Genomic DNA, 27,637 nt, shown 5'->3' with positions numbered 1-27,637 from the left:
AGGGAATTTGATGACAATACAATGGAAGGGTCAACACAGATTAAGAGGAGGGGGAGGCTGGGCACAGGGGCTCATGTCTGTAATCCCAGCACCTTGGGAGGTCGAGTCAGGCAGATCACCTGAGGTGAGGAGTTCGAGACCAGCCTGGCCAACATGGTGAAACCCCATCTCTACTAAAATACAAAAATTAGCTGGGTGTGGTGGCTCATGCCTGTAATCCCAGCTACTTGGGAGGCTGAGGCAGGAGAATTGCTTGAACCCGGGTGGAAGAGGTTGCAGTGAGACAAGATTACACCACTGCACTTCAGCGTGGGCGACAGAGCAAGACTCTGTCTCAAAAAAAAAAGAAAAGAAAAGAAAGGAATGGGAAATTAGGCTAGATTAGAGCAAAGCATGATGGTGTTACAATTCTGTACAATGGACTTTAAAAGACTCAGGTAGGCAAATGAGGTATGACAGGGTTATTTCTATTTTTCAAAAAAAGAAGGTCTCATTATATCTCTTGGGATTGTTCTTTTAAGCAGTTTGTGGTGTGTTAGTATAATCTCTTGGAATTGTTCTCTTAGACAGTTTATAAAGCAGGTGGATATTGTGACGGGGTCGGGGGTAGATTTACCAGGATCACACTCAGCTCTGTGTGCCTCTAAAATCCAGTTGGAGTTGTGACATCTGGGAGGAACTCTGGATGTGTTATTTAAATCCAGGAACACTGGGAATTTTAGAGGCTTTCTTTACAGTCTTAAGTCTTTGGTGTTGCTGCCATGGGACAGGCAATCTCCAGGAGCTTGGAAATCCTGCTGTGACTGGGAAAGAGCATAGTGATATAAATAAATATCTACCAGGAAAACCTAAGAAAAGCAATATCACTTTAGGTGTCTCCTCAAACTTCAACTCATCAGAGGGGGCTTATTTTAATACACTATCTGAAAGAGTATCTTTCCTGGTCACTTTCCATCCTCCTTTCTATGCTTTTCCCCACCACCACTTCCTTAGCACTTATCACCACCTTTCCTATATTTCTCTGTTTAGTATTTCCTCTCAGTAGGATATAAAGACCTGGAGAACAGATTTTTTACTGCTATTTCCAGGACCCTGAATAGCATTTGGCACATTGTACACACTCAATAAATATTTGTAGAGTGGATGAATAGATAAACTGAAGAATATTAGAACCATTAAGCAAGTCTAGTAATGTGACCAATTAAAAAATCAGTGATTCTGCTGGGCATGGTGGCTCATGCCTGTAATCCCAGCACTTTGGGAGGCTGAGGCGGGCGGAACATCTGAGGTCAGGAGCTCAAGATCAGCCTGGCAATCAAGGTGAAACCCTGTCTTTACTAAAAATACAAAAATTAGCTGGGTGTAGTGGCATGCGCCTGTAATCCCAACTACTTGGGAGGCTGAGGCAGGAGAATCACTTGAACTCAGGTGGCAAAGGTTGCAGTGAGTCGACATTGTGCCACTGCACTCCAGCCTGGGCTACAGAGTGAGACCCTGTCTCAAAACAAAACAAAACAAAACAAAAACCAACTCAGTAGTAGTAATAAAAAATATAAAATATTCAGAAGTAAACTAAATGGTAAATAATACCCAAATTTTACCGACAGAGGAAAGGGATGAATGGAGGAGAGTACCATGCTGCTGGATGGAAAGACACAATATTGTAATAATGTAAACTCTCTTCAAGTTAATCTATAAATTGGATAAAAATTCCAGTGGAATCTCTTCAAGTTAATCTATAAATTGGATAAAAATTCCAGTGGAATTTTTGGAGGAAAGGAAGGGGCAAATTTGACAAAATGATTGTAAATTTCACCATGAAGAATAAATGCTTCAGAATAGTCAATTCATATTTTGAATAAAGGCATTGATAAGGGACCTTGCTCTATTAGACACAAAACCCTATATAGGAAAAGACAAATGGATGGTATATATTAAAAGTTTTTTTTTTTAAGTACATACCTTTTGCCCAGACATTCCACTTCTGGAACATTTCCCTGAGAAATAATTAGATAGTATATGGCAAAGATGTTTATTGAAACTTTGTCTATAATGTTATAATGCCAAACCAATTAAAAACATTGATTGTTTGACAAGTAGAGGATGGTTTTAACAAAGTATGGTTTAAACACATTCCTGTGGAACACCTCAGGGCTCTTAAGCATGATGTTGTAGAACTACATTAATTGATATGGAAGGTGATTGCCATATATTATGTTTTTTTAAAAGCTGATTACAAAACAGATGTCTAATAGTATCCACATTTTTGTAAAATAAAAATTGACATATACCTGTGAAGAAAAAACCTAGATGGGAGATTATATGTCAAAATGTTAACAATAGTTCTGCATCTGTACACTGAAAAAAATGATAAGCTTTCCCCAAAATGGGATGGTACTTAAACACCTCATTACTGCCACCTGGTGGCAACCAAGGGAGGTTTCTAATTTCTTTTCTACCACCTTGAGTACAATGCACATAGCGTCATAATTATATAAAGTTATAAAGAAATCTTCAGTATCACCTGGTTCTATCCATCATTTTGTAGCTGAAGAAATAAAGGGGAAAGACTTTAAGCCACTTGTCTAAAGTTGCACTGTTAGTAGCAAACATTTGTTGAGCCGTTTTGCTAAGTACTTCAAATGAATTATATCATTTTATTGTCACAGGAGCCTATGAGGTTGGTCCTATTTTTACTCTCACTTATCCCTACTTACCAGATGAGGATCCTGAGGCTCAGAAAAAGTAAGCAACTTACCCAAAGCTGTATACTTGGGATATAGCCAGTCATTCTGAGTTTTATCTCCCTCTCCTGAACCTTCTGTACTATACCTTCTTAGTCCATTAATTGCTCCTGCCCCTTCCACTAAGTGCCCTTGCCCTTTCCTTGTCCCTTTCTTCAGTATTTTGGTGGCAACTCTTAGCATATGCCCAGTCTTTGTGTTATGTTTCTCATGGATGAAAAGACAGTATAGGCCAGGTGTGGTGGCTTATGCCTATAATCCCAGAACTTTGGGAGACCAAGGCAGGTGGATCACCTGAGGTCAGGAGTTCAAGGCCAGCCTGGCAAAACCCCATCTCTACTAAAGTAATTCCAGCTACTTGGGAGGCTGAGGCATGAGAATCACTTGAACCCAGGAGGTGGAGGTTGCAGTGAGCCGAGATCGCACCACTGCACTCCAGCCAGGGGATAGAGTGAGACTGTCTCAAAAAAAAAAAAAAAAAAGAAGGAAGGAAAGATTGATTTACTGAGAGAAGTATAAGGAAACAAAATACCCCAAGACCCTTGTCTGGAAGGAAGGAAGGAAGGAGAGCGAGGGAGGGAGGGAGGGAGGGGAGGAAAAGACAGTAAAGACAGTATAAACGTTTACTGAGAGAAGTATGAGTATCAGGGAACCTGCCCCCAATGTTTCAGTGTAGGTTCTTTCTATTTTCCATAACTGTTGGCCAGCTGAGAAATAAAGAGAAAGAATACAAAGAGAGGAATTTTACAGCTGGGCTGCCAGGCGTGACATCACATATCGGTAGGACCATGATGCCCACCCAAGCCTCAAAACCGGCAAGTTTTTGTTAAGGATTTCAAAAGGGGTGGGGGTGTACAAACAAGGAGTATGTACAAAGATTACATGCTTCAAAGGGCAAAAAGCAGAACAAAGATCACATGCTTCTGAGGAAACAGGACAAGGGCAAAGCAGAACTCCTGATAAGGGTCTATGTTCAACAGTGCATGTATTGTCTTGATCAACATCTTAACAGAAAACGGGCTTGAGAGCAGAGAACTGGTCTGACCAACAATTTACCAGGATGGAGTTTCCCAATCTCAGTAAGCCTGAGGGTACTGCAGGAGACCAGGGCATATTTCAGTCCTTATCTCAACCGCATAAGACAGACACTCCCAGAGCAGCCATTTATAGACCTCACCCCAGGAATACGTTCTTTTCCCAGGGTATTAATATTAATATTCCTTGCTAGGAAAATAATTAGTGATATCTCTCCTACTTGCACGTCCATTTATAGGCTCTCTGCAAGAAGAAAAATATGGCTCTTTTTGCCTAACCCTGCAGGCAGTCAGACCTTGTGGTTGTCTTACCTTGTTCCCTAAAAATCGCTGTTATTCTGTTCTTTTTCAAGGTGCACTGATTTCATATTTTTCAAACACACATGTTTTATAATCAATTTGTACAGTTAACACAGTTATCACAGTGGTCCTGAGGTGACATACATCCTCAGCTTATGAAGATAACAGAATTAAGATATTAAAGTAAGACAGGCGTCAGAAATTATAAAAGTATTTGGGAACTGATAAATGTCCATGAAATCTTCACAATTTATGTTCCTCTGCCACGGCTCCAGCCGGTCCCTCTCTCCAGGGTCCCTGACTTCCCACAACATAAAAGGAAAGAAAATACCCCCAGCTCCTTACCCCAAGATCCTTGTCCAGATAGAAACTTAGACTTATTAATATATTGAATTGTTCAAGTGTCCATATACTAAGAATCTTACATCAGCGATGTGGAACTATGGATAGGCTTCCTTGGGTTCCCAGCTCCACACTATAACCCTCCCTCCTCCCACCCCTTAAGTTTCTGTATAGCAGAGTTAAGAGTGTGTATCACCATATGCAGTTGTTCATGTGCTTCTTCCCCTTTCTCTTCTAGCTCTTGACAAAATTCTCAGGGAAAACTCTTCAGCTCTGGATATCTCCCTTTTTGTGGATCAAACACAAAGGGCATCATTCTAAAATATATACGGAACCATAAAAGCCCCAAATAGCCAAAGCAACCCTGAGCAGAAAGAACAAAGCTGGAAGCATCACACTACCAGACTTCAAAATTTACTACAAAGCTCTGATACCTAAAACAACATGGTACTGGCATTAAAAAAAATAGGCATATAGACCAATGAAACAGAATAGAGAATCCGGATATACCAACTCATCTTTAACAAAGGTGCCAAGAACATACAATGAGGAAAGGATGGTCTTTTCAATAAATGGTGTGGGGGAAAGCTAGATAACTATATGCAGAAGAATGAAACAAGATTCCTCTCTTTCACCATACACAAAAATCAAATCAAAATGGATTAAAGGCTTAAATCTAAGACCTGAAACTACGAAACTAGAAGAACACACTGGGGAAGTGCTTCAGGACCTTGGTCTGGGCAAAAGATTTTTTTTTTTGTATAAGACCTCAAAAGCACAGACAACAAAGCAAAAACAGACAAATGAGATTACGTTAAGCTAAAAAGTTTCTGCACAGCAAAGGAAACACTGAACAGAGTTAGGGAGACAACCCACAGAATGGGAGAAAACGTTTTCAAACTATCCATCTGACAAGGGATTAATGACCAGAATTAAAGAGACTAAACAATTTAAGCCAAAAACAAACAACAAAAACCAAATAATTTAAAAAGTGGGCAGGCTGGGCGCGGTGGCTCACACCTATAATCCCAGCACTTTGGGAGGCCAAGGCAGGCAGATCACAAGGTCAAGAGATCAAGACCATCCTAGCCAACATGGTGAAACCCCATCTCTACTAAAAATACAAAAGAAAAATTAGCTGGGCATGGTGGCATGCACCTGTTGTCCCAGCTACTTGGGAAACTGAGGCAGGAGAATCACTTGAACCCGGGAGGCAGAGGTTGCAGTGAGCCAAGATCACGCCACTGCACTCTGGCCTGGTGACAGAGCGAGACTCGGTCTTATGAGAAAAAAAAAAAAAGTGGACAAAAGATCCAAACAGACTTTTCTCAAAGGATGACATAAAAATGGCCAACAGGTATATGAAAAAATGCTCAACATCACTAATCATTAGAGAAATGCAAATTAAAACATGTTATTTCACCCCAGTTAAAATGGCTTGTATTAGAAAAACATAACAATAGATGCTAGTGAGGATGTGGAGAAAAGAACCCTCGTACATGGTTGGTAGAAATGTTAACTAGTACAACCACTATGAAGAACAGTGGAGGTTCTTCAAAACACTAAAATTGAATTACCATATGATCCAGCAATTCCGCTACTGAGTATATATCCAAAAGAAAGAAAATCCGTATATCAAAAAGATACCCGCACTACCATGTTTATTGCAGCATTGTTCACAACAGCCAAGATACAGAATCAACCTAAGTGCCCATCAATGGATGAATGGATAAAGTGTGGTATATATGCACAATGAAATGTTAATCGGCCATAAAAAATAATGAAACTTTCTCATTTGCAGCAACATGGATGGTACTGGAGACCACTATGTTAAATAAGCCAAGTACATAAAGACAAATATTGCATGTTTTCAGTCATACATGGCAGCTAAAAATGTGGATTTCATGATGACATAGAGTACATTGGTGGTTACCAGAGGCCAGAAAGGAGGGGATGGAGTAGGAGATGAAGGGGGAAAAAGGATATAAGTGTATTTATTACCACTGAACTGTACACTTAAAATGGTAAAGAGGATATGTTATATATTACCTCAGTTTACAAAAGTAAAAACAAATGGCATCAATGTCAGTAAGTGTAAAAGTTGTACTAGGGATAAATCTGCCATTTGAAAGGGAAATTAGAAATCTGAAATAACGAGTGCAGTTAGCCTGTGAAACCCTTGAAGACCCCAAAAGTCTCATTCAGAACTGGTCCCAAAATGAATACGTACTTTTATATCATTGTCTAATTAAAGGTGCTTTTATTCAAGTATTAGTTTGCTTCAAAATAAATCTTTTTATTTGTACTAGTATTATACGAGTGTTATTTCCTATTCTTCAGCTACATTTTTTGGAGAACAGTGTTAGTAAAAAGAGCTTAACTGTTAGACAGTCTTGAGTTAAAATTCACATGTTAGCTGTAATGAGGAAACTATTACATTAAATTTTAATTACTTAATTTTATTATATAAAATTAAGGATAATAATATCACCAAAGGTGGTGGAGACAATTTAATGGGATGACACATAAAACTAGGATGTAGAGGCACCTAGCAAACACACATTTCCTTCCCTTCTCCCTCGTTATATACTTAACCACATGGGCTAGGATTTCTTTGAAGGAACCATTTCTATCTTAGCCAGTGTTCTATCTGAGGTATTTGCGGTTCTCTGCTTTTTTCTTTCATACCCCACTTTCAGTCTCTCAATACATACTGTGAGCTCTGCTTTCAGACTAGATTCATAACTCAGTGATTTCCTGCTCCTCCACAACCACCTCCCTGGTCCAGGCCATCATCATTTTTCATACAACTGTAGTCACTTCCTAATTGGACTCCCAACTTCCACTCTTGCTGCTTCCCATTTATTGTTCACATAGCAGCCAAAGTTATTCTTTTATAAATTAGATCATGTCACTTCTCTGCTCAAAACCTTCCAAGAGCTCCCTATCACTTTTAGACTAAATATCTGAAGTCCTTACCAAATCCTACTAGATCTATTTGATTTGACCCCAGTCTATCATTCTGACTTCAAACCTCTCTCCTGCTACCTTACTCTGCTCCAGCAGCACTGGCCTCCTTGCTGTTATTTATTTATTTATTTATTTATTTTTATTTTTGAGATAGAGTTTTGCTCTTGTTGCCCAGGCTAGGGTGCAATGGTGTGATCTTGGCTCACTGCAACCTCTGCCTTCCGGGTTCAAGCAATTCTCCTGCCTCAACCACCCAAGTAACTGGGATTACAGGCACCTGGCTAATTTTTTGTATTTTTAGCAGAGATGGGGTTTCACCATGTTGGCCAGGTTGGTCTTGAACTCCTGACCTCAGGTGATCCACCTGCCTCGGCCTCCCAAAGTGTTGGGATTACAGGCGTGAGCCACCGTGCCCAGCCCTCCTTCCTGTTCTTTGATGGTGCCAAGAATACTCCTGCCTCGGGGCCTTTACATCTGTTGTTCCCTCTGCCTGGAATGCTCTTTCTAGATCTTTAATGCCTTGCTTTCTCATTTTCTAACTCAGAGAGGCTGAAGCTAGGTACCTCATTTTAAACAGATACCCCTGCAAGGCTTTCTTTCTCTCCTTATGCTTATTTTCCTCATAGCACTTACCCCACATTGATATTGAGATACTTCCTTCTTTCTTTTCTTTTTTCCTTCCTTCCTCCCTCCCTCCCTCCCTTCCTTCTTTCCTTTCTCTCTTTTTTCTTTCTTTCTCTCCTTCCTTCCTTCCTCCCCTCCCCTCCCCTCCCCTCATATAGGAATCTCACTATGTTGCCCAGGCTCTTGGACTTAAGTGATCATCCAACCTTAGCCTCCCAAGTAGCTGGGACTATAGGCACACACCACCACACCGGACTCTATATGTAGTCCCACCTGAAATGTAAGCTTCCCACCTGAAATACAGGTTCAATATTTTATTTTGTTCACTTTGTATCATCACCGTTTACATCTGCCAGGCATTCAAAAATATTCGTTGAATAAGTAAGTGAGCAAACTTACCTGCTTCCACAGCCATCCTTTCCCCCTCCCCCTCCTTTTAAGTAGAAGAGATGTTTTTCTTCCTGTCTGAGATTATAATGTCTCCCCCGTGTCCTGCCTCCTCAGCATTCCTTAATATTGCCTATCTTCTATATTCGATTCTCCCCAGCTACATTTTTTGTTTTCTGGGAAGCACACATCTCTCCCATTTTAAATTAAAAGAAAATTCTCTCTGGGCATCCCCTGCCAGCTGCCAGTCTCTGTCTCTCCTGCTCTTAACAAACTTTTGAAATATTTATTTATACTCTTTGCATTGCCTCACTTCTCTTTTATTCTAGTTTCTCCAAACCCATAGAAACTGTTCACTCCTGCTTTAAACAAGTTCTTTCCTGAGCTCTTCCAAGATATTACCCTCATGTTTTTTTTAATCTTCCCTGATTGCTGCTTTTCCTGTCCCTCCCTCAAATTTTGTGTATCACAGCATTCTGATACAAGTTCTTCGTGTTCTCCAGATTCTTCCTTGGCAACCTTACCACATCCATTGCTTTAGTTACCACCCAAACCTGGATGCCCAGCTCACATTTCTCTGTACTAAGCTCGTGACTTATTTGACCTAGTGTCTACTTGATATCTACCTTGGTTTCCACAAGCACCTCAAAATAAAGATGCCCTCTTCCATCTCCAAACTTGATTCTCCGCCAGTGTTACTTATTTTAGTGAGTGGTAGCATCATCCAGTTGCTCAAGTAGAAAACATGGATATTGTCCTTGATTTATCCTTTGCCTTCTGCCCCCTTCCCCCATCTAGCCAACCGTTGGCTTCCATTAATTCTATTACAGTGAGAGGAATTGTATCCCCCCAGAAAGATATGTCAAAGTCCCGGCAGTGCATCCTGGGTCGGCGTAGCTATGGCGTCTCGTGTCCTTTCAGCCTGTGTCCGCTGCCTGCCCGCGGCCTTTGCGCCGCTGCCCCGGGTCCCGATGCAGACCGTGGTCCCGCCTCTCAGCACCGGTCCGTGCTCCGCGGGGACCCAGACGAGGCTCGGGCCTTTGCAGCCGGCCTTAAAGTTCGCGCAGGTTCCTGGTAGAGTTACACAGTTGTGCCGCCAGTATAGCGACATGCTCCCTTTGACGTTAGAGGGCATCCGGGACTGTGTTCTTTACGTATTGAAACTCTATGACAAGATTGACCCAGAGAAGCTTTCAGTAGATTCTCATTTTATGAAAGACCTGGGCTTAGACAGTTTGGACCAAGTGGAGATTATCATGGCCAGGGAAGACGAATTTGGGTTTGAAATTCCTGATACAGATGCTGAAAAGTTAATGTGTCCACAAGAAATTGTAGATTACATTGCAGATAAGAAGGATGTATATGAATAAAGTATCAGACCCTTTGGCTTTGGGGAGAGAGGACTCAGATGATAGTGGCGAATGTCTGGCAGTGAGGACACATTTTCGCATCATTGCTGACTCTGACAGAGTGATTCTGATGGACTTGTATTTAAATTGTATAAGTGTTTTACTCTTTGAAAATAAATCCATAAAACAAAACAAAACAAAACAAAAACAAAGTCCTGGCCCCCACTGCTTATGAATGTGATCTTAGGATCTTTATAGATGTAATTCAGGATCTTGAGAGGTGATTATCCTGGATTAGGGAGGGCTCTAAATCCAATGACTGGTGTCCTTAAACATGAAAGGAGAGGGAGATGTGAGACACAGACACAGGGGAGAATGCCATGTGATCCCTATAAGGCTGGAGAGAGAGATTGGAGTGACGCTGCCACAGGCCAAAGAACACCAAGAATTGCCAACCCCGCTGACACCCTGATTTCAGACTTCTGGCCTCCAAAACTGTAAGAGAATAAATTCTGCTTTTTTAAGTCATGAAGTTTCTAGTAATCTGTTATGGTAGTCCCAGGAAATTAATTTTCTTAGCTCTGAAATCCATCTATGTTTCTCTACCATCACTGCCTCTAACTAGTTCAGATCATGATTACAGTAATCTTCTGCCTCATCTCCTTGCTACTAGTCTCAGCCCATCTTTCTAAAATGCATGAAATTCATTCCACTATTTAAAATCTGTGAGTGGTTTGCCAGTGACTTGGATTAAGGCTAAATACCTAGTATCATGGTTTATGGGACTTTATAATTTGCCTTCTGCCTACTTGTGTAGCCTTCTTTTCCCACTCACCCTCAATTCTGTTTGTTTGTTTGTTTGTTTTTTGGTGGTGGTGGTGGTTTTGTTTTTTGGGTTTTTTTGCTTGTTTTTGAGACAGAGTTTCGCTTTTGTTGCCCAGGCTGGAGTGCAATAGTGCAATCTCGGCTCACCACAACCTCCGCCTCCCAGGTTCAAGCGCTTCTCCTGCCTCAGCCTCCCAAGTAGCTGGGATTACAGGCGCCTGACACCATGCCCGGCTAATTTTGTATTTTTAGTAGAAATGGGGTTTCTCCATGTTGGTCAGGCTGGTCTCAAACTCCCGCCTCAGCCTCCCAAAGTGCTGGGATTAGAGGTGTGAGCCACTGCACCCGGCCCCCACTCACCCTCAATACTATGGTCCAGGCATAGTAATAATTTCTGATATTTCTCAGCATTGATTCTATGCCAGCCACTATTCTAGGGGCTAAGTCGCACAACAACCTGTAAGATAGAAAACAGGTTTCTTTCAATGTCTCAGCCTTTCTTTCTCTTACCTCCAGGATTTTGCACATGCTGTTCACACTGCTGTCTGCCTGAAACACTCTACTTTCTTTTCCCTTGGTCTTTGACCCTCTCCTCAACTGACTAATTCATACTAATACTTTAGGCGCCAGTTTACTCAATACTTCCTCCAAGAAGCATTCCTCACTCTTTCTAAATCTGGGTATATGTCCCACCCTCACTGCCCACATTCCCATTACACCCTGAACTCCCCCATCAGAATACAAAATATTATAGTTATCTGTTCACTGGTCTATACCCCACACTATATGTTTCCTTTGGGAAGGGCTGTATGTCTATTACCATTGTAACTCTATTCCCAGAATCTAGCACAGTGCCTGGCATAGAAGAGATGCTCAATCACTATATGCTGAGTAAATGAAAAACCCTTAAACAAAGGTTGCTAATAGCATTATGTCTCTTATACCAGCTAGGGCAGAAAGAAATGCATCCCAGACCTACTTGCCAACTGTTCTCTTCCTCACAATTCTGATGCCTCTGCCTGGACCAGTCCTGAAACATCTTTTCATATGAATTCCATGAGATCTCTAAGGCCAGTTAATCTTCAGTTACCTATCATATTCCTCACTTCTCCAAATACAAGCCTCTCCAGGTGGCTCTCCTCTCCCAGAGAGCTTTGCAAGTTCTCCCAAACCCTCTGCTTACTGCTCTCCTTTTTCCTGGGCTTTCTGGAACTCCAGCCTATTCAAAACAAACTCACCTATATTTTCATCCTTTTTTTGTTGCTTTATTTTTATTTTTATTTTTATTTATTTATTTTTTTTGGAGACAGAGTCCCACTCTGTCACCAAGACTAGAGTGCAGTGGCACCATCTCGGCTCACTGCAACTTCTGCCTCCCAGGTTCAAGTGATTCTCAGCTTCCCAAGTAGCTGGGACTACAGGTGTGCACCACCACACCTGGCTAATTTTTGTATTTTCAGTAGAGACAGGGTTTTACCATGTTGGCCAGGCTGGTCTCGAACTCAAGCAATCCACTTGCCTCAGCCTTCCAAAGTGCTGGGATTATAGGCATGAGCCACTGTGCCTAGTCATATTTTCATCCTTTTAACAGAATATTCTTTCCATCTCTGGCCTAAAATAGAAACCTGTTTTCCATTAGAAAAATTATCTTCCTACTGCTATCTTGGGTGGAAGTTGTGAATTTGTCTCACCCTTGTAGAAAACCCTCTCCATTCAAGCTTTTATTTTTATTTATTTATTTATTTGAGATGGAGTTTCGCTCTTGTCACCCAGGCTGAAGTACAATGGCGTGATCTTGGCTCACTGCAACCTCCGCCTCCTAGGTTCAAGCTATTCTCCAGCCTCAGCCTCCCGAGTCGCTGGGATTACAGACACCCTGCCACCACACCCGGCTAATTTTTGTATTTTTAGTAGAGACGGGGTTTTGCTGTGTTGGCCAGGCTGGTCTCAAACTCCTGACCTCAGATGATCTGCCCACCTCGGCCTCCTAAAGTGCTGATATTACAGGCGTGAGCCACCACGCCCAGCCTCAAGCTTTTATTTTCAACAATCCATCTCTCTACTGCTTGTTACTGACATCTACTAAGCTACTAGTTATTCTTCTCTCTGGTTTATGGTCCCATCATCATCTGAGATGACTTTACTGTCCATGTGCACAGCCCTAGTCTCCATTTCCTTCAATCCTCTCAATCTGATACCCTTTAACACATTGCACTTGGTCTGTTCTATGGCTATACCTAAGTTTGCCACTATTAGGTGGTTTGTCACAACTTTATTCTGTTCTTTGGTCTATTCTATAGCTAAATCTAAGTTTGTTACAAGCCAGGTGGTTTATCACCTCTTAAATCCTAAATTTCAATCTCTTCCATTCCTTTAGCTCATCCATTTTCTTACTAAAAGCCCTCCTCTGCCACTTCCTTCCTTAAATCAGCCTAGATGCATCATCCAGGTTTCATGATCCAACTTTTCATAAACACCCTCACTCCTTTGTGCTCTTGTTCACCTGGCTCAAATTTGCCCTGGGTTTTACCATGATACTGTGCTCCACCACATTCCACGTTTGTGGCCTAAGTACTAGAATAGGTACTTTTGATATGGCAGGGGTATCTAAGATGAAAAAGGAAAATCATTCAATATAAAATGAATCCAGCCAGTATGCAATATAACAATATAATCATTTACTTCCCATCCCTGTACCTAGCCTAGTACAGGTAAAAAAATTCTCTCATCCTCTTATTTTTAATGTTGGTTAGGGGCTTTATGTAAAGCTCCTGTGGCTCCAAATGTATTCAAGTGTTCAATGGATATGCTCCTTTTGAAATGTTGTCACTGTTCTCATGTAGGCTAAAAATGGAACTATAACTTTCTTGCTTCTTATTGGTAGGTTTATTTACTCATGCAGCAAATATTTGAGTACCTACTATGTATTTGGCAGACACTTTGCCCTTAAAGAGCTTATAATAATATAAAAATAAGACAAATACTCAAAAAAGGTTAAGATAATACTACATATGGCCGGGCACGGTGGCTCAAGCCTGTAATCCTAGCACTTTGGGAGGCCGAGACGGGTGGATCACAAGGTCAGGAGATCTAGACCATCCTGGCTAACATGGTGAACTTCCGTCTCTACTAAAAAAATACAAAAAAAAAAAAAACTAGCCGGGCGAGGTGGCGGGCGCCTGTAGTCCCAGTTACTCTGGAGGCTGAGGCAGGAGAATGGCGTGAACCCGGGAGGCGGAGCTTGAAGTGAGCTGAGATCCGGCCACTGCACTCCAGCCCGGGTGACAGAGCGAGACTCTGTCTCAAAAAAAAAAAAAAAAAAAAAAGATAATACTACATATGACTAAAAGAAAGATGGAATGTGTTATGAAAGATCAGAGAAGAAAGAACTTATATCCAGCTGAGAAAATCCTTAAAGAATGGGCAGAATTTGCTCAGTTGATAAGAGAGGAAATAATATTTCAGCCAGAGTGAGAGGTACAAGAAAAGGCTTTGCATGGGAAAGGATTAGGAATAACCCGGTTCTTGTTTGTTTACAGGTGGATGGAAAGCCGGTTTCCAGTCTTTATGATAATGCTGATATTCCACTTGGGAAAGATACTGTACGACAATGAAAGTAGCCCTTTCTTTTGTCTTTCAAAGAATGTATTTTTAACAAACAGCCTCTGTGTGATCCTTTTGACCACATAATTTGTAGAGTTAACCCTGAAATTTTCATTAGCAACAATGAAAGCACACACAGGCACAATATTAATATAGATTAATATCAGCCTATGTTGGTCAGAAAGTCTCATTTAAATGTTTAAGAGACAGAAGTCCCAAATTGTAATTTCTTCCACTAGCAGGAGGAAGCTCAGAATTGGTTTTTCTACAACACTAGAGGATACTACTCAGAAATCAAAAGGAATTAACCATTGATACATGCAGCAACACAGATGAATCTCAAAGTAATTGTGCTGAGAGAAACCAGACCCAGAAAAAGGTAAATTCTATATGATCTCATTTATATAAGACTCTAGGAAATGCAAACTAATCTACACATACAGAAAACTGAGGGCAGGTACTAGGAAGGCTAGGAGGGAGGCATTACAGAGAGGCATGAGGAAACCTTTTGGGGTGATGGATACATTTACTACTTTGATTGTGAGGATGAAGTCACAACTGTGTACGTGTCAGTGGTATATTTTAAATATGAACGGCTTATTTTATGGAAATTCTGCCCCTATAAAGCTGTTTAAAAAAAAAACAACTTCTCTTTGAGAGACATCACCTTTGTCTTTTAAACCATCTTATGTTGAATCTAAAAGATCAGTATAAGGTTTTAATAAGATCAGAGACACATGTGTCTTAATTTCCAGGACATATAAGATAATCATGGTGATTAAGACAAAAGTATGTATATGATTACCTATAAACTATCATAGTTAAATGACTAGCCTGCATAAGGCAAAATGATTATTTTATTCCTAATATTGAAATTGCTCAACTTTTTATTAGAGATTAATAGATTAGAGGGCATGTTGGCTCACACCTGTAAGCCCAATGCTTTGGGAGGCTGAAGCAGGAGGATCCCTTGAGGCCAGGAGTTGAAGATCAGCTTGGGCAACACAGCAAGACCACATCTCTACAAAAAATTTTAAAATAAAACATTTATCCAAGTGTAGTGGCACTCACTCACCTGTAGTACTAGCTGCTCAGGAGGCTGAGGCCTGGAGTTCGAACTGCACAACGCTTCACTTCAACCTATGTGACAAAGTGAGATCCTATCTCTAAAATAAATAATTCAATTTTTATAATTAGGGAACGTTTGAGATTATAAGTAAAAAATAGAACAAACAGTCCTGCTACCTGATATGGTTTGGATCTCTGTCCTTATCCAAATCTTATGTTGAAATGTAATCCTCAATGCTGGAGGTGGGGCCTGGTGGGAGATGATTGGATCATGGGGGTGGTTTCTCATGGTTTAACACCATCGCCCCCTGGCGCTGTTGTCGCGATGATGAATGCTCATGAGATCTGGTCGTTTTAAAAGTGTGTGGCACCTCCCCCTTCTGTCTTGCTCCTGCTCCTACCATGTGAGATGCCTTGCTCCCCCTTTGCCTTCTACCATGATTCAAAGTTCTCTGAGGCCTCCCCAGAAGCAGATGCTGCCATACTTTCTGTACGGCCTGCAGAACGTAAGCCAATTAAACCTCTTTTCTTATACATTACCCAGTGTCGATATTCTTTATAGCAGTATGAGAATGGATTAATACACTACCTCATGCAATAATGTAAAAATAGGCAACCCACTGAGAGTAAACCTAATCAACTTGTTCATTTAGATGTAAACTGTAGAGACGACATTGCCATCTAGTAGTTGAATACTGAGTATACTGTTGAAACATTCTTGATAATGTTCTATTTCTCTTTTTTGTAGACTTAGAAGGAACACACAGAAGCCCCTAACCAATTACATCTCCTTTATAGGAGTGTGAACGTGACTGCCATAGTGCAGTCCATGCTGCCCCTGGTAATTATATGCCTCAACCCAGGCAGGTGATTATATATCCTGTGACTACCTCATGCTCAAGGCTTTTCCATGTTACACACACACACACTCACACTCACACTCAAAAGCAAAACAAAAATAAAACAACCTGCTTGATCTCTGCCCTACAGAGATGAGTCTAGTCAGGGAAACATACAACTAAGCGTTTGAATACAGTGCAGTGGGGGCTACGAGAGCAAAAGTGCAGAAAATATGTGAGCGCCAGCAAGCACCAGCAGGAGGTAAAGGTTTGGGGAAAATTAGTGGGAATTTTATCTAAACTGAAAACAGTGGATAAAGGAGATGAGATTCTGCAGTGTCCTATAAGCTATTTTATTCTAGAAGCAATGGAAAGCTTTGAACTTTTTGAAAAATCTTAAGCAAGGAAATGAAGTAGTTAGATTTGTATGTTAGAAATAATATTCTGGTTTTAGTATGGAGAATGGATTAAAAGGAGATAAGATTAGAGCATCGAGAGAGGTTGTTAGAGTAATTTAAGCAAGAGATGATGGTACTAAGCTAGGATTATAACCATGGAAATGGAGAGAAGTTGGAGGCTTTGAAAGATGTTCTGCAGATATAATAAATGGGACTTGCTAAAAGCCAACTGTGGAGAATTAGGAAGACGGAAACACCAAAGATGACTTCCATGTTTCTGACTTGACAACTGAGTGCATGGTGGTGTCCAAAAAGTGGAGGAGCAGGTTTTGAGATAATAAAATTCATTTTTACTCCTGTCGAGCTGGAGGCACTCATGATGTATCTAAGAACAAACATCTATTTGACAACTGAATATATGGTGTGATGCTCACTATAGAGATCTGGACGCTTCAGCACATACATTATCACTGACACACTGGGGTAGACATAAGGCACACTGAGTCTATTTCAGGAAATGTGCCTAGACTTAAAATAGATACGCACATAGAGTGGAAGGAAGAAGAGCAGAGAAAATTGAGAAGGAATAGTTACGGAGGCTCCCTACCTTCTCACTCCACCTCAGGCCAGCAAGCAGAACTTACTGTTGCCGCTTGGGCTCCCACTGTTTTCCATCTATGCATCTACCAAGGCGTTTGTTATGTCATTGTATATACTTATCTTTCTCTCTCCTTCTACTAAACTGTAAGGATCTTAGGGCAAGAATCATGTGATACTCATATTTGGATTCCCAGGACTTACAACAGTGCTTGGCAGATAGTCTTTCCTAAGACTTTTATTTAATAACTAATGATAGGAAAAATTCATTGAGTACTTTCTGTGTTCCAGGCACTTTATATATAAGGTCTATTAGTCTATTATACTCGGGATGTATTAAGACTCAGAAAACTTAAGTGAATTGTTCAAGAAGCTTCCAGGATTCAGACCTGGTTCTGTATGAGTCCATGCTTTTTTTTTCTACTATATCATATTCTCTACGACAGACTGGTGAATGAAATCTATCTTTAACGAAAAATGAAAAAAGGGATTGCATCTTATATAAGGCACAGATAGTGATCCTTATGCTAAACACAGTAAAGTCCTATGGAGAAAATCCTTGGGTTCTGTCTCCTGGAGTTACATGCCATGTATGCCAGAAAGTATAGCAAGTGAATGGTTGCATGTCCTAAACCATAAGGAAGTTCATGTAGACTAAGCAAAACGCTACCAGTTACCATTTTGCACAGCAGCTCTTGCAAGGAGCCAGCAATTACCACTACACCATGGATCTAAGACACCCTCACAAAGATAGGCCAAACACTGCCTGCGACCTTCAGCTTCTCAGTTTTGCTCAAAATAACTTGGCCAAAAGCTGAGAAACTTTAGTACCATCTAAACTTTTCATTCTGATTATGCTTGGTCACTGCTCACAAGGCAGCTCCCTCTCATTTCTTGTCTCCAAACTGTACTGGATAGCATCCCAACACACAATGCCCTCCCTCCAACCTTTCAAGTATGGGCTTTGACAACCTATTCTATTATAAATAAACCCACCTTTATTCTCAGCGCTTTTAAAAACTTTAATTCCTTTGAAGTTCATTCCATTCAATTTTGTCACCCTTTACCTTGCTTTGTCCCTAATACCTACATTGTGTTATTCCTTTAAACCCCAAATTCATTTAATCATTTCCTAGGGGATTTCAACATTCGTGTGGAATGTCGGTTGAACATCCAACCTTCACGGTTCCAACGCCAGTTCAACCTCATTCCCTTGGTCACACTCCCCACTTCGTTATGGAGTGGTTCTGGGTGATTTTCATACCCTTATGCTCCTATTCATATTACCCACAGTGCGCCTGATCATTAACCCCATTGAGACCTCCATTCCTATAATGTCACCTCTTCTTCCAGTTTATTCTTGATCCTGCTTCCTTCTGTGTCTGGCCTGGATCTCTTAAATTGGTCATATGATCTGCTCCAGTGCTTTTCTTTTCTTTTCTTTTTTTTCGAGACAGGGGTCTTGCTCTGTCATCCAAGCTGGAGTGCAGTGGCCCAATCTCGGCTCACTGCAACATTCGCCTCCTGGGTTCAAGCCATCCTCCCATCTCAGCCTCCTGAGTAGCTGGGACTACAGGCGCTAACCACCACACTTGGCTAATTTTTGTGTTATTTATCCCCATGTTGCCCAGGCTTGTCTCAAACTCTTTCTTGAGCTCAAGCAGTCTTTTTGCCTCAGCCTTCCAAAGTGTTGGCATTACAGCATGAGCCACCATGCCTGGCCTCGTCAGTGCTTTCAATTACCCTCCATATTTTTCCATCCCTGGTATATCTCTTCCAACTCACATTTCTGTATCCTGCCTGGCACAAATGCTCTCAATTTCTATCCTTGTCTTTCTCCTACATCCGTTATCCAAATCACAATTCTGGATCAGTCCTGTAATCTACCTGGCCCTGTAAGCCATTCAGATGAGATGCTAGAAACAATCACAAAATCACCATACTTTCATGATTTCCAAATTCAGTTCCATGGTTAACCCTGTTCATTAATGTTTTTGTCTTTCATCAGCTCTATTCCAAACCATCTCTATTCTCTTCAAACCTCCAAACTAACCTTTTCCCCCCTCCTACTTCATAAATAATATCACCTATCACTTCCTACTTCACAAAAAATTTGGAGAACATCTAATATAAATCTCTCTGTTCACATCTACAAACTTATAACTATTCCCTTACTTCCTTCTAGTTTTGAGAAAAGGTCTGAAGGTGTGTTTTTCTTTCTTTTTTTTTGAGATGGAGTCTCATTCCGTTGCCCATGCTGGAGTGCAGTGGCATGATCTCGGCTCACTCTAGCCTCCACCTCCCGGGCTCAAGCAATTCTCCTGCTTCAGCCTCCTAAGTAGATGGGATTACAGGCGCCTGCCACCACACCCGGCTAATTTGTGTGTGTGTGTGTGTTTTGAGATGGAGTTTGGCTCTTGTTGCCTAGGCTGGAGTGCATTGGTGTGATCTTGGCTCACTGCAACCTCCGCCTCCCGGCTTCAAGGGATTCTCCTGCCTCAATCTCCTGAGTGGCTGGGATTACAGGCATCCACCACCATGCCTGGCTAATTCTGTATTTTTAGTACAGATGGGGTTTCTCCATGTTGATCAGGCTGGTCTTGAATTCCTGACCTCAGGTCATCCGCCTGCCTCGGCCTCCCAAAGTGCTGGGATTACAGGCGTGAGCCACCGCGCCTGGCCTAAGGTGTGTTTTTCAAGGACCACCTTTCCTGTGTCTTTGGGACCTGACTCCATCAATTTTCTCCCTCCTTCTGTACTAGTTTCTTTCATTCAAATACAATCATCCTCAAACCTCTCAAATATCATGACCCCTCTTTTTATGGTATCTCCTCCTGGTTTCTCCCCTCCACCTCTCCTTACCATCTTATTTAAAGCTTTTTGGAAAAGTTTATTCTCTGGCTGTCTCTATCTTCACCTCTCACTTACTGTTCAACTCATATGCCTGGCTTCTATTCTCACTACTCTGTGGAAACTATGCTAACTTGACAAAGGACTTGCTAATTGCAAAATTGAATAAACATTAAAATTTGTGGGTTTATAATAGTTTGCAACAATGTTTTCCCTCATCTTACTGAGGAGTTGATCTTTGGCCTGAGTATAACATTGTAGTTGGGTAAAGTTACATGCAGATCTATCCTACTTTCTTGGTTTCTAATTATACTTTAGGAAGATAACCCAGCAATCTCTAATAATGAATACATGTATAACAGACAGCTCTTAGTTACTTACTGGCATATTATTCACTGGAATAGTTTATTTTGTAGGACACTGTACTTCACTTAAGAGATACAGGGATTGTAATTTCTAATTCATAGATTTGGTAAGTGATCTTAGGCACTTACATTCACCATCTTAAAGAACTACCTCCCTAATGTAAGAGGAAATCTAAATGCCAGCCTAACAGGGGGTTATGAAGAAAAGTTAAGTTTGAAACACAAAGCAGTGCCAACATAAAGTATGATGTATATATCAAAGTGGATAAACACTGTGTAATACATAATTTTTAAAATACTGATATTTAAAATCTCAACATTCTTTTCTTCTAAGGAAGTCCTAAATAGCATAAGCACATTTAACTTCACTTATAGTTCCCTAGGCAAAATAATAGGATCCAGGAACATAGTGCAGTTTACTTTGCCTTGAAACTAACAACGGGCTTCAAGTTCCTGCTCTAACATTTACAGTTCAGTGACCTTGAACCACCAGCTGATAACAGAAGGAGCAACAGGGAAAAACTAGTGTGTGTGTATATATGTATGTATACGTGTGTGTGTGTGTGTATGTGTGTGTGTGTGTGTGTGTGTATATATATGTGTATATATGTGTGTGTATATATAAATGGATCCTTTGACCTGGCTCTCTCTACTGCTATCTGCACACCCTTTAACAAGTTATTGAACATTTCTGAGACAAGTGTCTATAAGGAAAGAATAATAATACCTACATATGACCACCTTGGAAATTACAAAGGGCAGTAATGTTTTAGATATTATTTGAGCCTCTTTTCCTCCTGACAAATTATGTTACACATCCTAGTAAACCCTCCCCCATACTTTTTTAAACTCTTTTTTCATTTTCTGGCCATTCTTGATAAATCAGTAAAAGTACCCTTGACCTTTTGGGAATGTATAGAAACCAAGTCATTATTTGGTTCAATTATAGTTTCCCTGCTTTCTGAGTGAATTCGTATTATCCATTACTGTTCACCCACACTGTCATTGGGGAGTGCAAAATTTAACTTAAAAAGAATCCCAAACAGACCCCAAATTAACAAAGAACAAATCTTAAAATTTTGCCACACTTGCCTCAAATGTTTAAGAAATAAGATTATAGAGGTAAAGCCACTAATGTGTCCCTCCCTCCTTTAAAGAGAACCATTGCTCTGAATTTTGTTTATAATTCCCAAGCCTGTTTTTAACGTTTTACTTTAGGTGAATATATTTATAAACCATATTTAGTATTGTTTTGCATTTTTAAAAATTTATATAAAGGATATATAATATAATGCCATTTAACTTGCCTTTGGGCAGTACCACTGTTTTGGAAGGTAATGCTAACTTATTAATTGCACATTAGGTGAACATAGCACAATGTATCCATTCTTACGTTGACATTTTATTTCCAGATTTTATTATGAACAATGCTGCACTGAACATTCTTGCACACGCCATTCTGGCAAATGTGTGGGGAATGTTTACAGGGCATATACCTGAGTGGAATTACTGGTTCACAGGATATGCATGTTTCATTTTACTAAATGAATACTGCCAACAGCCCTCATAACAATTACACCAATGTATACTCCTGAAGAGACAGTGCCCGAGAATTGCTGTGTTGTTTTACAACATCCTCATCAATATTTGATATTCAGACTTTTAAACTGTTAACAACTTGGTAGGTGTTAATTATCTCATCTTAATTTTGAAGGCTTGAAACACTTTGGTTGCTCAACACTGTTATCTTCTACTTCTCTTAGCATTTTGACTACAATCCCTTGATCTCTTGCTAGCTTCTTCCTCTACCCACTGTTGGTATTTGCCAGAGTCACCATCTTTGTTCCTTCTGAGTACTCTTGCTCAGGCCATAATACACACAACTCATTCTTTACCCACACCTAGCTGCCTACTAGACAACTTCACTTAGAGATTTTATAAGCTCCTAAAATTCATGTCTGAAATGGATCTCTCTTCTTCCCTCAATTTGTTCTACCCAATTCTTACTCTGTTCAAAAACAAAACATTTTAAGTCAGAACCCTGGACATCATTGTTAACTATCCCTTCTCCATTCACCACCGTTTTCCCCCTGGAGTCAGCTGATCTGTCCCACCTTAACATCCCTTGTATTCTTGCTTTTCTCTCCGTATTTACTATTGTTATCCTTACCATTTCTTGCCTGAGGCTACCTAGATTGTCCAGTTTTTAGAAGCAAGCAGTTTTGGAGTTAGACACACCTAGGTATGAATCCAGATTTTGTCACTTATAACCTGTGTGACCTTTGGCAGTTACAAACCTAACTTCTTTGACCCTCAGTTTTCCTTTAAAGGGCAACAATACCTACCTCGTGGTTTTTTTCCAAGGATTAAATGTGCTAACAAATGTAGAATGTTTGCCTGGCACATAGTAAGAGCTCAGTGAATGATACTGATAGTTATTATTTATTAGCTCAACTATTAAGTATTGATTAGTCTTGCTGCCTCCAATCTTGCTCCCCTTCCCCCACCATCACATTACTAGCAGAATTATTTCAAACACATTTTTGGTTTGTTTTTTGGTTGGCAGGGTTTCATTTCTTGTCACCCAGGCTGGAGTGCATGGGCACCCACAGCTCACTGCAGCCTCAATTTCCTGGGCTCAGGTGATCCTCCAACCTCAGCCTCTTGAGTAGCTGGGCCTGTAGGCACACACCACTAAACCTGGCTAATTTTTTGTCCTTTTAGTAGAGATGGGAGATGGAGTTTCACCATGTTGCCCAGGCTGGTCCTGAACTCCTGGGCTTAAGGGATCAACTTGCCTCGGCCTCCCAAAGTGCTGGGATTACAGGCGTGAGCCATTGCATCCAGCCCTTACAGCCCTTTAATTCAGTAACTGTCATTTGCTTACAGAAAACTAAATCCGACCTTTTAAGTAAATCACTTTTTTTTTTTTTTTTGAGATGGAGTCTCGCTCTGTCACCCAGGCTGGAGTGCAGTGGCACGATCTCAGCTCATTGCAAGCTCCGCCTCCCGGGTTCACACCATTCTCCTGCCTCAGCCTCCCCAGTAGCTGGGACTACAGGCGCTCACCACCACACCCGGCTAATTTTTTGTATCTTTCACCGTGTTAGCCAGGATGGTCTCAATCTCCTGACCTCATGATCTGCCCGCCTCCAGCCTCCCAAAGTGCTGGGATTACAGGCATGAGCCACTGCGCCTGGCCCCTAAATCACCTAATTCTTTAATCTGAGCCCCAGTCTCATTTTTCAGATTCTATTCACACTAGGCTACATAAAGCCCCTGAATACACTGTTCTGTTTCACATACCTAAATTCAACATTCTCTGAAGCTCTTCCTAGCCTATCCAAACAGAAATGAGTGCGGACTCCCAGGAGTTAAGATACTGCTGTTGCATTCACTTCTTGTCTGTCTCCTTTAGGAGCTTGTGAAAAATGTGGGAGCAAGGACAATGTCATGTTCCCCCAGTGTGAAGCATAGCACCTAGAGATAGTAGGCACTCAATAACTACTGGATGGATGGAGACATTATGAAGTTTGCCAAGTTTGTTAACACTACTAAAGGTTTCACTGAATGTCAAAACAGTGGCAGATAGGTGGTTTTCTCGACTGTGGGAAAGGTAAAATAGTATCAAGTACTAGCAAGCATAAACACAGGCATACCTCATTTTATTGCATTTTGCTTTACTGTACTTTGCAGATACTGCATTTTTTACAAATTAAAGGTTTATGGCAACCCTCCGTCAAACAAGTCTGTTAACGCCATCCCAAAGTCATGTGCTCATTTTGTCCCCGTGTCACATTTTGGTAATTCCTGCAATATTTCAAATTTTTTATTATTATTATTTCTGTTATAGTGATCTGTGGTCAGTGATCTTCGATGTTACTATTTTGACCGTTTGTGGGCACCACAAACTGTACCTATATAACATCAGTGAACTTAATAAATGGTGTGTGTGCTCTACCAACCGGCCATCCCATCTTTCTCCCTCTCCTCAAATCTCCCTATTCCCTGAGACACAATACTGAAATCAGGCCAATTCACCACCCTGCAATGGCCTCCCAGTGTTCAAGTTAAAGGAAGACTTGCACATCTCTCATTGTAAATCAAAAGCTAGAAATGGTTAAGCTTAATGAAGAGGCATGTCAAAAGCCAAGACAGGCTAAAAAAGCTAGGCTCTTGTGCCAAACCATTAATTCTTGAAGGAAATTAGAAGTGTTATTCCAGTGAACACCTAAGAAAACCTTACTGCTGATATGGAGAAAATTTTAGTGGTCTGGATAGAAAATCAAACCAGCCACAACATTCCCTTAGGCCAAAGCCTAATCTAGAGCAGGTTCTAACTTCAATTCTATGAAGTCTGAGAGGCAAGGAAGTTACAGAAGTTTGAAGCTAGTAGAGGTTGGTTTATGAGGTTTAAAGAAAGAAGTCATCTCCATAAATAAAAGTGCAAGGTAAAGCAGAAAGTACTGATGTAGAAGCTGCAGGAATTTATCCAGATCCAGCTAAGACCATTGTTAAAGGTGGCTATACTCAGTAACAGATTTTCAATGTAGATGTAACAAGCCTTTTATTGGAAAAAGCGACCTTTTAGACTTTCACCGCTACAGAGAAGTCAATGCATGGCTTCAAAGCTTCCAGGAACAGGCTGACTTGTTAGAAGCTAATGCTGCTGGTAACTTTATATTGAAGCCAATGTGTATTTGCCATTCTGAAAATCCTAGGGCCCTTAAGAATTATGCTAAATCTACTCTGCCTGTCCTCTATAAATGGGACAAAGCCTGGAAGACAGCACATCTGTTTACCGCATGATTTACTGAATATTTTAAGCCCACCATTGAGATCTACTGCGCAAAAAGACTCCTTTCAAAATATTGCTGCTAATTAACAATCATCTCGTATCCCAAGAGCTCTGACGGAGATGTACAAGGAGACACGTGCTGTTTTCATGCGTGCTAACACAATGTCCATTCTATAGCCCATAGACTATGGGGCAATTTCAACTTTCAAGTCTTATAAGAAATGCATATTGTAAGGCTATTGCTGCCATCAATAGTGATTTCTCTGATGGATCTATGCAAAGTAAATTGAAAACTTTCTGGAAAGGATTCACTATTCTAGATATTATTAAGAACATCCATGATTCATGGGAGAAGGGCAAAATATCATTTACTGGAGTTTAGAAGTTGTTTCCAATCCCCATAGATGACTTTTAAGGGTTCAAGACTTCAATGGAGGAAGTAACTGCAGATGTGGTAGAAATTACAAGATAACTAGAATTAGGCCGGGTGTGATAGCTCAAGCCTATAATCCCAGCACTTTGGGAGGCTAAAGCGGGCAGATCGCTTGAGGCCAGGAGTTTGAGACGAGCCTAGAGTGAAACCCTGTCTCTACAAAAAATGCAAAGAATTAGCCAGGATTGGTGGTGTATACCTGGAGTCCTAGCTACTTGAGAGGCTAAAGTGGGAAGATCACTTGAGCCCATGAGGTAGAGGCTGCAGTGAGCTGTGATGGTGCCACTGTACTCCAGCCTGGGGACAGAGCACGACCCTATCTCAAAAAGAAAAAAGAAAGGCCAGACGTGGTGGCTCATGCCTGTAACTCCAGCACTTTGGGAGGCCAAGGCGGGAGGATCGTTTGAGCTCAGAAGTTCAAGACCAGCCTGGGCAACATGGCGAAATCTTGTCTTTACTAAAAATACAGAAGTTAGCCAGGTGTAGTGGCATGCGCCTGTAGGCTTAAGTCTTGAGAGGCTGAGGTGGGAGAATCACTTGAGCCCAGAAGGCGGAGGTTGCACTGAGCCAAGATAGTGCCACTCACTCCAGCCTGGGTAACAGAGCGAGACCCTGTATTAGTTAAAAAAACAAGAGAAAGAGAAAACTAGAACTAGAAGTGAAGCATGCACGGGCCTGGTGGCTCACGCCTGTAGTCCCAGCACTTTGGGAGGCTGAGGTGGGAGGATCACTTTGAAGCCAGGAGTTTGAGACCAACCTGGTCAACAGGGCAAAACCCTATCTCTACTAAAACTATAAAAATTAGCCAGGCATGGTGGCACATGCCTGTAATCCCAGCTACTTGGGAGGCTGAGGCACGAGAATCACTTGAACCTGGGAGGTGGAGGGTTGGAGTGAGCCAAGATCGCATGACTACACTCCAGCCAGGGTGACAGAGCAATACTCTGTCTCAAAAAAACTAAAGAAGCGGAGCGTAAAGATGCAAATGAATTGCTGCAATCTCATGATGAAACTTTTAGTAGAGTTACTTCTTACGATGAACAAAGAAAGTGGTTTCTTGAGATGAAATTTACTCTTGGTGAAGATGCTGTGAACACTGTTGAAATGACAAAGGATTTAGAATATTACATAAACTTAGTTGATAAAGCAGTGGCAGTGTTTGGGAGGATTGACTCTCATTTTGAAAGTTCTACTGCAGGTAAAAAGCTATCAAACAGCACCACATACTACAGATTCCTTCATAAAAGGAGTCGTCAATCAATGCAGCAAACTTTATTGTTTTATATTAATTGCTACAGCCACCCCAACCTTTAGCAACCACCACCCTGGTCAGCAGTCATTAGCCTAGAGACAAGACCCTCCACCAGCAAAAAGGTGACTTGCTGAGGGCTCAGACAATCATCAGCATTTTTTAGCAATAAAATATTTTTAAGGCCGGGGACAGTGGCTCATGCCTGTAATCCCAACACTTTGGGAAGCCGAGGTGGGCAGATCACCTGAGGTCGGGAGTTCTAGACCAGCCTGACCAATATGGAGAAACCTTGTCTCCACTAAAAGTACAAAATTAGCTGGGCGTGGTGGCACACGCCTGTAATCCCAGCTACTAGAGAGGCTGAGGTGGGAGAATCGCTTGAACCCAGAAGGCGGAAGGCAGAGGTTGTGTCGAGCCGAGATCACACCATTGCACTCCAGCCTGGGCAACAAGAGCAAAACTCCGTCTCAAAAAAAGAAAAAAAAAAAATTAAGCTATGTACAATGTTTTATTAGACATAATATGATCACACAATTAACAGACTATGATATAGGTATAACCATAACTTTTATATGCATTGGGAAACCAAAAAAATTGTAATGACTTGCTTTAATGTGATATTCACATTATTGAAACATTTACTTTATTGTAGTGGTCTGGAACTGAACCCACAATATCTCCCAAGGCATGACTACTAAAAAATAAAAAAGGCAAATTTGACCTGTTAGTATCTAGGAAAGAATTATAAAGTATTCCTGGCTGGGCATGGTGGCTCACACCCATAATCCCAACACTTTGGGATGCCAAGGCAGGTGGATCACCTGATGTCAGGAGTTTGAGACCAGCCTGGCCAACATGG

General features: G+C 41.1%; 2 protein-coding genes across 2 annotated transcripts in view; one reads left to right on the top strand and one right to left on the bottom strand.

Annotated features, from left to right (window-relative positions):
- Positions 1-509: 509 nt before the first annotated feature.
- The window catches only part of NAA15 (N(alpha)-acetyltransferase 15, NatA auxiliary subunit), a 95,880-nt gene continuing 68,752 nt past the window's right edge, over positions 510-27,637 (bottom strand). Inside the window, exons 18-19 of the mRNA XM_011944650.1 lie at positions 15,107-15,199; positions 510-803 (exon numbers count right to left, since the gene is read on the bottom strand). The gene's annotated coding sequence lies outside the window, so the exon portion shown is untranslated. The remainder of the gene's footprint in view (positions 804-15,106; positions 15,200-27,637) is intronic.
- On the top strand, positions 9,279-9,942 carry LOC105513706 (acyl carrier protein, mitochondrial-like). Its single transcript, XM_011944649.1, has one exon. It carries the CDS (start codon positions 9,301-9,303, stop codon positions 9,769-9,771), a length of 471 nt encoding a protein of 156 aa, XP_011800039.1. The 5' UTR covers positions 9,279-9,300; the 3' UTR covers positions 9,772-9,942.

The sequence above is a fragment of the Colobus angolensis genome, unplaced genomic scaffold, assembly GCF_000951035.1.
Source record: "Colobus angolensis palliatus isolate OR3802 unplaced genomic scaffold, Cang.pa_1.0 Scaffold235, whole genome shotgun sequence".
NCBI classification, from domain to species: Eukaryota; Metazoa; Chordata; class Mammalia; order Primates; family Cercopithecidae; genus Colobus; species Colobus angolensis.
The sequence above is the reverse complement of the archived record's forward strand: the minus strand, read 5'-3'. Positions and strand labels throughout refer to the sequence as shown.

Excerpts from the sequence above, each read along its gene's own strand:
- LOC105513706 (XM_011944649.1), top strand. The coding sequence starts at position 9,301 with ATGGCGTCTCGTGTCCTTTCAGCCTGTGTCCGCTGCCTGCCCGCGGCC.